This window comes from Festucalex cinctus, chromosome 20, assembly GCF_051991245.1.
Source record: "Festucalex cinctus isolate MCC-2025b chromosome 20, RoL_Fcin_1.0, whole genome shotgun sequence".
In the NCBI taxonomy this organism is placed as follows: Eukaryota; Metazoa; Chordata; class Actinopteri; order Syngnathiformes; family Syngnathidae; genus Festucalex; species Festucalex cinctus.
The window spans coordinates 11,035,764-11,047,057 of NC_135430.1; the positions used below are offsets into that span (position 1 = coordinate 11,035,764).

Sequence of the window (11,294 nt, forward strand, 5' to 3'; positions counted from 1 at the left end):
TCTGTTTGGTAATAATCATTAAAAAAAAAAAGACTAAAATATCACAAATACTACATTCAATCGTCCTTGAAACCCGTTTGAAACTCTACATTTTGATTCCATAATTGATCGATTTGAATGAATATAAGGAAAATTTGGCTGTTAGGATAATAACTTCAAAAATGACTTCAACATTTAATAGTGAACATGGAGAAGCTGTTAAATAAATAGTAAAATGAAGGTTAAACTGCACAAAATTGCTGTAATGCTATATTCTAAACATCGTCTTCACACCTCAATCACATATTTCTCTTTCCCATGTGGAATAAATGCAAAATCCTGCACTAGCAGGCTAACAATTATTCAAATAAATACATAAATAAAATCCCCCATTTGCACACATGTGGTCAATATGGAGCGGCGAGCTGTTAAGCAAGCAGAGATGCATCTTTCCGGAGTCGTGCCTACGCAAATATTGATTCATATAGAAGCAAAGTCGTGGGTTAACATTGCATGTGGATTCACTTTCAAAATCATAACAAAGAAACGTTAACAGGGTGTCATGCGTTCTTCGAAACATTTCCCACTTCCTCGAGATGCAATTAAAGTGACAAGAAGTGAGAATGGACTGTTAATGAGGGTGTTAATTAAATATCTACACACATATACATATATATGTGTGTGCTGATCCTTCAGCAACACTGTCTGCGCAGACTAAACAAAAAGGCTGTGAGTCATCCATCTTCTTCTACTTGTGGCTCAGTGCTGCATTGAGAGCCCTCAATGAGTGGCACTGAGCGCAATATATAGGCAGTTATTTAACCGGAACACTAATGCGGACTGGAATAATATGGTTTTTAAAAACAAGAAGGTCTGCAAAAGAATAAAATAATAATTTGTGTGTCAAAAAGTGCCCCCACCACATCCACCCATCTGAAATGTTGTGCTGAAAACGTTTTTTTCATGCCCCCAAGCAGAATTATAACATTGGAAAAACTTTGGGCCACCTAAATATTAAGTGTGCAAAAAGTTTTACCACCTACCGTTTATACAGTTTACTCAATATGCCACTCCCAATTGATGTTTACTGCGACACTAAACACAAAACAAAGACAATTAAACATTGTTGCTAGCTTAATGCTAAGACAGAATAAGAAACTCTTCATATGGTCTATGTAGCAGCAAAAAAAAATGTACTATCCTCTGCGAATAACGGCTAATAGTGAAGCTTACTGAAAAATGAGGAGTCTCTTTATTTATGTGTTATACTGCCCCCACGTGGCCAAAGTGTGCACATCAGGAGGAGCAGCAAAATGTCCATTGAAGTGAAGCAAAAAGTGTGGCAAAAAATGTTTAATTCTTTACATTCTATTTAATGATGTCATTACTGTATACTTTTATAAATGACACTAGAGTGCTATTTGTTTATTTAAAAAACACTACAATATTTTTATGCTTTTGTGGGGGGAAGCTGGAAATGATTATGGCCTTTCCACCCATCTCAATGGGGAAATAATTTGAGTTCTGAGCATGGTCCCGTAACAAATTTTATGTGCATCTTAAGGCACCACTGTACTTTTTAGTAAAATTGAAGTATTCATCTAGTGAGGACCCAGAGGTGCTTTCACAATTCTTTTTTTAATTAACTTCAAGGGAATGAGGGTGATATCAACAACCAGTAACTGAATCGTGATTCATTTATGTTTGTGCATTTTCTACATTGTCGACTTGAAAGAATGTCCTCTTTTGGTATAAAGAGATTAAAACAAGTTTTTCCAAATTTGATTCATTGACAAAAATAATTGACAAATTATTCAATGATTAAAATAATCACTGGTTGCAGCTCTAGTTATTGCCAACTCAGAAAGTTAGGCTTAAAAAATAAAGTACATAGTTGCGTGTTTTCTAAAGTTGTTGTGTTAAAGTAGTAAAAACATCAATAAATGTTCCACAATCGAGAAAGACGTACAGAAAAGACGGGTAAAAAGTTCAGTCCTTGTGCTTTCTCCAGGGTTTACCTTTCTCACTTTTGCCCCCAAAAGTATCCTGACTCACGAGGGCAACACTAGGTGGATGCCGCGCTCTTAGCTACGGCGGGGACGGGATTTGTCTGCGGGGTTACGGCGGGAAGCGGCGGTGCGGAAGAGACGGCCGGTGCGCTAACCGCTGAGGTTGCGGGTGCGGGTGCCGCTGCCTCTACTTGGGCCGCTCCCGCCGCTTCGTCCTCATCCTCGTCGTCGTCATCGTCGTCGTCTGTAGAAGAAAAAGAGTTGTCAGAGGCGGACGTGTCGCCAGGTGATGTCGATGTGCTCGTCACCTTGGAGGAAGTCGATGCTGCCCAACACCTTGCGTTCTCGCCGGAAGTCGGCGGTGAAGTGACCCATGTTTTCGTAGCCTCGCTCTACTTTGTCCAGGTGGGATGTGCTGCATGCTTCTGCGAGTCTACGTGTAAAAAAAAAAAAAGAAGAGGTTTCCAGGGTTTAAGGTTCTTGTGTGTTGGTGGTGGCCTGGTTCCTTACAAGGCAACATTTCTAGCTCCGAGGTGAAGTTCCAACCTAGTTCCAGGCTAAGTTCCTAGTTTCAGATGCAAAGCTTCTACCTCCAGGCCAAAATTTCTACCGAGTACTGGACAAATTCGCCAACATTCAGGCTGAGATTTCTAGTTCTGACATAACGTTCCTACCTATAGTTACGGCCTTAAAGTTCCTTCCTAGTACTGGAATAAAAATCCTTGTTCCACACTAAAAGCCCTTAGATGTCATTTGGTAAAGTTTGTAGTTCTGGGCCAAAATTCCTACCTTGTTTAAGTAAAAGCTTCTACCTGGTCTGGGATGAAGTTCCTTTCTGGTTTCTATCTTTAGAGCTCCTTCTTGATTATGGGCTAAACACCTTACCTAGTTCCGGATTAAAGTTTCTAGTTCTTTGGGTATGATTCCTACCTTGTTTTACTACAGTTATACCTACATTAGTTCTGCGATGAAGCACCTAGTTCCGAAAGGTAGTTCTGGACTAAAATTCCCTACCTAGTTGTGCGCTAAAGTTTGTCCTCTGCACTAAAGTTGGGTAAAGTTTCTAGTTGTGTGCTAAAATTCCTACTTTGTTGCAGCTAAAGTTACTACTCTAATACTGTAGTAAAGTTGCGACCTAGTGCCAGGATTGCATTTGTAGTCTGGGGAAGGTTCTTAGTTCCATGTCCTGAATACTGGACTAAAGCTCCTACTTTCCGACTAAAGCTCCTTCCTACTTCTGGACTAAACTATATTATATCTTGTTGCGGGCTTAAAGTTCTTTTTAAGTCCTGGCTAAAGATAAAGTTCCTAGTCCTGGGTTAAACTTATTTTAGTCTGAGCTAACGTTCAAGACTTCTGAATTCCATGGTAAAGTCCTTGGGGTAGGTCAAAATTCTATAATTTAATAGTTTCACGATAAAGTGCTTTTGGACTATGTGTTCTTGGCGTACTTACTGTTTGAGGAGAGGTTTTGTGTTCTGGAAGAGAGAAATAAAATGGAGTCAGACACCAAGGAAAACAGACCACGGCAAACTTTTTTTTTTTTTTTGTTTTTTTTGTAGTCCAACCTGCAGGAAGACGGCCATCTCCTGCTCCTCCATGATCTCCAGCCCCTTCTCAACAATCTTGCAGCTCTCCTCCAGGTGGTCTCCGTACTTCCTGGTCAGGCCCCTGATGTAGCTGACCTTCTCCTCCTGCTCGGCCGTCACCTTGAGACTCATGTCGCGCTTCTTGTCCTCCAAAATGGTGTACAGCAGGTCAAACTTCTCGCACACCAGATTCTTCTGACGCCGACTGTTCTCCTTTTCATGAGCAGAAACATCAAATCACTTGACGGAAACATAATTATTAGCCTTGACACGAAGTTCCTCTGAGAGAACACTAGCTTGCAATTTTCCCGCTGTTATAACTGAAGCGGCAAATGTTTTTCAGTTCGGCAGGAAGTGACGCAGATTATCGCATGAATGACTTGCACACCATCATTAGGCTGGAGGCGGAATTACACGTTGTAGTAAGAGCATGTAGGTGCAACAACGGATATAAAAAGTGAAGGAGACAAATCACACTGTGAATATTTGCCTGTCGGGCAGATGAAAGCTGAGAGTGGAATGCTAAGGCAGATAGGGAAGCTTATAATAAAATACTACATCGATATATCAAAAATACCAAAATACACAAATAATAGAGAAAATAGAATGACATTCGATAAAAAATACATAAATATTCAAGTGCCTTGATATACTACGGTTTACAATTTAGCTAAATATTAGGACAATTATACACGCTCACTGAAATGTGTATAACCTATTTTCGTTCATTGTTGTCTTTAAAAAAAAACAAAAAAACACACGCTTCATTTGATAGAATGAAAACAGGAAGTATTTCAAGATCAGCCACATTTTTGCTGAAGATATTAGAAAGAGATTATTGAATGACTCAATCATTTATTTATAATTTTGGAAATTTCGTTATAGTTAGTTTTTATTTCATTTTGTTTTTTAGATTTAGTTTTAATTAGTTTTCAGCTTACTTTATGAGTTTTAGTTATTTCAAAAATGCTTAGCTTTCGTATTATTATTATTTTTTTATTATTACAATTTTTTTAGGAGAATAAAATGCTAAAAGAAACGGTTTTAGATGTTCAATCCCATAGTATGTGGGAAAATTTAATATTCTCAGGTATATCCGAAAGTACTCCAGAAAATCCAGACGGAGATAAAAAAAATTATGACAGGAGACGGTAAATAACATCTCTTTTCATCGTGTACACCGGCTCGGAGCTTGTAAGGGCAATAAGCCTCGCCCTATTATTGCTAAGTTTGAACATTTTAAACATAAAGAATTGGTTAAAAGTAAAGGGGTGAATGATCAATTCCCAAGAGACATTAAGGAGTGGCGAAAAGTACTGTTTCCCATAATGAGAGAAAATAGACAGGAGGGTAAACGGACTTCGATGGTCGTTGATAAAAAAATTTTTGTTTTTAAAAAATGTGTATTACTTGCCTGCAAGATTTAATCAATACCAAAGTAAAATGAAAAAAGTAACGCACTTCTTACTTTGCGTTGCATTTCAGCTGAATTCAATGAAAAAGCAGGCAAGCCATTGGAGCCAAAAATCAAACGCGCAAAATTGTCACCGAGCAGCGACGTCATCTGAAGGCGCTTTTCTATTGGCTGCCGCTAGATGACGTCAAATTCCGTGCGACACTCTTTCAAACGTCCTTATTCTGGTTAATTTTGAAATAAATATATTTAAATCACATTTAAAATCAACCCAAGAGGCGGAAACTAAGGATATTTTGACTATAATTATAGTTAATTTTAGTTTTGTAAACGTAAAATGTAGTTTCAGTTAGTTTTAGTTGTTTTTTTTTTTATTTTAGTTTATTTTGTTAGTTTTAAAATAACCTTGATCCTCTCCCATCCTGCGTTTTACGCCTACAGAAAGCAACAACTGTATGTTCTTTTATTTTTTTTATGGAAATCGATGGACAGTGATGTGTATTGTGAAATAAGTTTGTTAGTTTGGAAAAAATGGGATTTGTTTACAGTAACGAAAGAGACTGTTGACACAATATTTTTGTTTTGCTCTCTTAATGTTTTTAAATGTGTTTGTATGATTTCAAGGCGTTTTTACATACTTTGCCAGCTGTGATTCTGGTGGTTGCTGACTGAGGCAAACTGACCTCTATGGCTCGACAGGCCTCCTCCAGTTGACTGATGATTCCTTGCAACCTGTCGTTGTTGCCCAGCATCATGGCGATGCCGTCGTTCAGCTCCGTCTGTGTGAGATTAACCCTTCATTTTTTTCCGTTTGGTATTTCTGACTGTTTTTTTTTGTGGGGGTGAACTTCACCTTCTTGGTCTGGTAAATGCTGTTGATGGGCTGCACCTCGCAGTCCTTGTGCGCGCCGAACACCTTGCACATGGAGCACGTGGGCACGTTGTGGCTGATGCAGTAGATGTTGATCTTCTCGTCTTTGTGAACATCGCACATGGGCGCCTCCGCCTCCTTGCGCTCGGGCGCCGGCGCACTGCCGCTGTTGTTAAATCGACGGGGAAGAGCGATGTCACTTTGATAATGTCACAGTTTCGCCGTCGCCCTAAAGTGTATCGACGAGTCGTCAGGTCTTGGCCGTGCGCGGAATGTGAGGGGCAAAATGGCGTCAGCGGAGAGTCGACGATGCATGCAGAGGTGTTTTCAAATAAGGACATCAATCACAACTACATCCCCTCCAAAAATTGATTGGTGGATTTTGTTGCTAAAGACTGAAAATTTGAGTTTGACACAAAATCATGTCGTTTCCCAACTAACCTGCTGGACTCCTGCTTGAACATGTCGATGATGTTCTCCACCAGCAGGTTCCGCTGCAGCCCGTAGACGCCGTGGCGGTCCAGGACCACCTCGTGCCTGCAGGACGGACAACGGAAGCGGCCGCCGGATGCCAACGAGCCGCTCCGGCTGGTCGGCAGGTACGGGTTGGAGGCCTGTCAAAAATGGTTGACAATGGAATACAATCTGATAGAACATATATATATATATATATATATATATATGTATATATATATATAAATTATTTCACGTGCTCTCTTTTTTTATATCACAGAAACCTAGCATTTGACTAGGGGTGTGTAGACTTTTTATATCAAGCTTTTCCCCATCCTCACAAAATAATGTTAGCTTCAAGAAAGATTCTTGGCAAATGCCTTGCGCCAGCCTAAAATCCAAAAGCTTCTGGCATTAAGACAAAACACATACCTGTATAGATAGGATGTATCTTTTCGGATGTCATCATGTGCTATTTACGTTCACACAAATGTCAACTGTTTCAATGACACGAGGTTAGCTTGAGGTGCTAACGTCAAGTCGCAGTGCTAATGGATCACGGTGATCACAAATAGCTGTCGAGAGGGACTTTGTTTGTTACCTGGAAGACGTCGTTGGCGCATTTCCTGCAGAGGTTGTGCTGGCAGGGCAGGATGACCACAGGTTTTGTAAACATCTCCAGGCATATCGGGCAAATGAGCTGCTTCTCCAGGTTCTGCATGCTTCCGGGCCTGACAAAAATTAGAGGTGATTAACGCCTGGAAAAGATTGTTTTATGAAAATAACATGAGGCCCAAAAGTACAAGGCCTCATGTGTTGCTTCTTTCTCTCTTGCTGCTGGTATCACGTCTGTTTTTAGAAGCTACTGCACTCACGTCAATGCCATTTATACCTTGCCCATATTTGAAACTGAGAAGGGAAGTGGCTGACAGCTGCTGGTTGCCAACACTCTTCCCTTTATTTACACAGTAAAGGCTTCGTGCAGTGCCTCGAGCTTTAGTCATCAGTAATCATCACACTGCCACAAATAATAAGGGCCACCGTAATAATGCCAAAGGTGGGTATCTGACATTCTCCTTACAACTCAATTGTCATTTTGACATGCTAGCTATTATTTCTTACGCAAGATTCTCCATAAAGAGTAGGTGAAAATCTAAAACCAAATAATTATTTTGAGGCAACAGTCGAAGTAAGCACTATCATGTCAAAACTAAAAGGTAAGCAGAGCTGCAGTGTTAACAGTTTCTGATGACAATAATGTTTGGCTACGTTTTGGACAATATTTGTCCAATGTAAAGCGATGGCTTGTGATGAAAGAGTGGATGCTCGATTTCAGTGGGATAACAGCGTTAGCTTTTTGTGAACAATACTTGATTGCTCCATTACGTTTTCATGAAAATAAACAAACTAAAAAGAAATTAATTTGTGAAGTCTGGTTTAGCTAATGGTTTAAATTAGCACTGCTGCTAGCGTTGGCTTCCAAAGATAATCAAATTCATAGCTTTTTGTTGCTTTTAGATTTAGCACTTAACTAGAACCCTGAAACTAGACATTAGAAGTTGTAAACATTTATATATGGAAAAAGTGACGCACATACACCACAAAAGACCATGAGGTCTGGGCAGGCGTAATTTAGCATTGTTAGCTTCAACCGCATATGCTAGGTCCATTTTGGAGTGTCTTCTGCAGGTGTTTGTTTTAAACCAAGTTTGAAGACTTGAATCAAATTGGACACACTTTAAAGGACGTTACTAAATCTTGTGAACTTAATAACCTAAAAAAAAAAAAAAACACACACATTAAGTCGTTCCATTTAGGTTCTCTAAACTAGGACGTTACATTTGCTGCTTTCGGGTAACGCAACGACGCAGAAGCGCGACTCGTTATTGTTATACTTTACGATACATTTTTTTTTATTTTTTAACATTTTAGCCAATGGTGTCAGAATTGCAGTATTTATATATGCTAGAGACACAATAAAGTAACCAAAAGTTCATACTTTACGCGTTGCGCAAGCCCTTACACTATTCAAAAAGCTCACTGTGACCCTTTGAAGCTAGCTCCTTCGATAGCTCAGTTGGTAGAGCGGAGGACTGTAGAGGTATCACAGAGATCCTTAGGTCGCTGGTTCGAATCCGGCTCGAAGGAAGTGTTATTATTATTAATAATATTTTTAACGGCTCTGAAATTCTTATTTTTAATATTGCACCACTTTTTTTAAATTTTGTATTATATTCCTTCCCCATTTCTCGACCGATTCAAACCATCCCATTCAGTTCACTCAGTAATATATACACGTTCCCCCAAATTCCCAAATTTTTCCATTACTCCACATTTTCCATGTCTACGTTCCAAAATTAATTCTCCATCCACATTTTTCAACCAATTCAAAAGCGTCTCGTGAGTGTATTTGAGTAAAAGCCGCTCACGTAAGTGCTATTTGCATAAGTGCATGGATGTCACATAATCGGCCGGAATTAAATTCAGCCTGTCGCCTGCAGTAATCCCATTCTCTAGTAGCAAATAAGTGCCATACAGTGTATGTGCACGTCAATGTGAAATGTTCTTTCATATAGCTACTGTAAAACTTTCTCAAATACATCATCACATGAGGTTCTGTCACTGTAAAGCAGCACTGACTGAGAAAAACAGTCAACTAGTGCTATCTAGTGGTGGGACATGGTTTGTACTTTTTGATCATTTTCTACTCTACTAATCTATTTCGACCTACACTAACTAACTAACTAACTAACTAACTAACTAACTAACTAACTAACATTTGTGCACGTTAAGAAAATAGCAAATCTTAATATTGTACTTGTCAAAATCAAATTCAATAAAATGTCAAGATTTAATCAGTTTGTGCACCAAAATTAAATGCTTCAATTCAATGCATCGTGCTCCTTCTATTGTTCCCACCTTGGCCAATATAATGCTGTATAGTTACCACTTACTGACTTGGTAAAGTATAATAATATTAGTTGTGTTTCGCAGAGAAAAAAAAAAGAATGTACTGTTATCTACATTCATTGCTTCAATTGCTAATTGCTAATTGTTAGCTTGTCTATGGTGTTTTCGATCGTGTTAGCATTACGCTAGCGGGGGCATTCCTGAGGCAAAGTTGTTTGCTTGCTTTAATTGAACAACATGCATTTGTCTTTGTTTTATGATTATTATGTTTGTATTTGACAGCAATCTTCCACTGGAAATGGTAGTAACCAGCATGAATCCTCATTTTGGGAAGGTCTGTTCATTCTGCCAAATTGCTGCTTGTTGTGAGGTTAATATATATATTTTTTTAATTTCTATTGTCATGCATTTATATTGTTTATATTGAATTCACATTATATTAAATGAATTATCTAAAATTGCATACATGTTTTGATTAATTAATTTAATGTGTTTAATATCCATATAATATTTGTTTTACAATTATTTGATATATTTAATTGTTTTTCATAATTAAATTAATAGCCTTTTCTTCAAAAATATATAAATTAATCAGTTTGGTCATGTTTTCATTATCATGTAATTTACATTACAGTTCACGTGTTTACATTTATTTACGGACATAGAGTAATTTATGTTTTAATTAATTAATCAATCCATGTTGTCTAGTCATTCATTTAACTCTAGCTAGCATAAGAGATTTCCAGATGTCGATGAAAAAAAAAGGGTGACCTCTTCTTGTTCAACTCTATTGTGCCACAAGATGGCGCAACATAACCAGTTCAGTTGAAAGTTTTTTGTTTTTTTAAATTTAATTTTGAGGGTGTTTTTATTTGTAATTATATATATTTTCTAATTGTACTGGTCTGTTAACCAAAATACATATTTTTTGTTGTTGCTGTAAGTACTTTCTATATTCTTATTATAAAATTACATGATTGTTATTATTATATATTATATTATATTATATTATTATTATTATTTTTAGAAATTTAACACTACATAGTAATTTATATCAATGAAAAATGTTATCACATAAACAAAACTAACTATGCATTATAATAATGAAGATAGTACATTCTCTTTCATCTAGATTAGACTTTTAATATCAGCCCACTCCAAAAACAACCCTCATCGATGCCTCTCCCATCTGCAGTTGAGTAAATAAAAACCCCACACCCGACCAACGCTTTGCAGAAATCCGTTAGATGCGCCTCCAACCGTACAAAAATGCAACCCGGTAACGACCGAATCAATTACCGCAGTTGAGGGAGCGACGGGACCTCACGGGATACTTCCCTTGCATCCCTCGAGGGCAATCAGCAGGTACGCTGCTCACCTGGCGGACCAAAAAAAGCCTACTGCGCTGAGGTGTGCATGTATCAATTAGCCGTTGCTTCGACAGCCTCCTTCCTCCAAAAGCCCACTTCCTCCTAGTTAACTAAGACAACTTCCTCCGAGTTAACTAATAGTATCATAATGAAATATACGCCGCTTTTAGTACTGAAGAGGTACAACATTTCCGATTATCAGCCCCGAATAGAAACATCTCTCTAATCTCTCAGGTTACTGATAGTCACATCCAACAATTGGGCTTTTGATTACTTTTCGAAGTCAAGTCAAGAGAAAAATATCAGATTGGGCCCGATTATCACCACCTGTGTAGCCACTTGCTAGCAGCTAACGTTAGCAGTATGAGATAAAGCTAGCAGCTAATGTTAGCAGTTTACATCTCTCACTTCTTACCTCATATTTGGTCCTTCTGTTCTTGGAAAGTAAATGTACAAAACAAAAAAAAGCAAAACACGAACTTCTGGTGCTAGCTCGTCGAAGGCTAGTTATAACAAGCAACTCTTTACCTTCTTATTTTTGTAATAAATGTCTCCAAAGGAAAAAATGAAACATGGTTAGTGGCTAGATATATAGATGAGAGTGGCCCTTCTTTGGAAAAAGGGTAAAAAAGAAAAAGAAAAAAAAATACAAAGAAAAGGCTAAACAAAATGTTCGGCCTGTAACGAGAGCGATATTGA

General features: G+C 38.2%; 1 protein-coding gene and 1 non-coding gene across 7 annotated transcripts; one reads left to right on the forward strand and one right to left on the reverse strand.

The window, feature by feature from the left end:
• Window positions 1–1,598: 1,598 nt before the first annotated feature.
• trim55b (tripartite motif containing 55b) lies at window positions 1,599–10,671 on the reverse strand. 6 transcript variants are annotated; one of them, XM_077508924.1, is made up of 9 exons: window positions 10,525–10,671; window positions 6,917–7,046; window positions 6,304–6,476; window positions 5,845–6,028; window positions 5,675–5,770; window positions 3,557–3,790; window positions 3,444–3,466; window positions 2,297–2,421; window positions 1,599–2,232 (listed from the first exon to the last, which is right to left on the reverse strand). In XM_077508924.1, exons 2-9 carry the CDS (start codon window positions 7,034–7,036, stop codon window positions 2,045–2,047), a joined length of 1,143 nt encoding a protein of 380 aa, XP_077365050.1. In that variant the 5' UTR covers window positions 7,037–7,046; window positions 10,525–10,671; the 3' UTR covers window positions 1,599–2,044. The 6 variants fall into 6 exon arrangements, with proteins under 6 accessions (XP_077365050.1, XP_077365051.1, XP_077365049.1 ...); XM_077508925.1 differs by lacking the exon at window positions 10,525–10,671 and adding an exon at window positions 8,339–8,390; XM_077508923.1 differs by lacking the exon at window positions 10,525–10,671 and adding an exon at window positions 8,315–8,376.
• trnay-gua (transfer RNA tyrosine (anticodon GUA)) lies at window positions 8,378–8,463 on the forward strand. Its single transcript is given in 2 exon segments — window positions 8,378–8,414; window positions 8,428–8,463. It is a non-coding gene; the product is annotated as a tRNA-Tyr (tRNA).
• Window positions 10,672–11,294: the final 623 nt, after the last annotated feature.

Bases quoted from the DNA above. Each gene is read 5' to 3' on its own strand.
- trim55b (XM_077508920.1), bottom strand. From the start codon at position 7,985: ATGGACCTAGCATATGCGGTTGAAGCTAACAATGCTAAATTACGCCTG. The intron at 6,477-6,916 runs GTAACAAACAAA...CATTTTTGACAG, and splicing joins GCGCCAACGACGTCTTCCAG to GCCTCCAACCCGTACCTGCC. The intron at 3,467-3,556 runs GTTGGACTACAA...TCTCTCTTCCAG, and splicing joins AGATGGCCGTCTTCCTGCAG to AACACAAAACCTCTCCTCAA.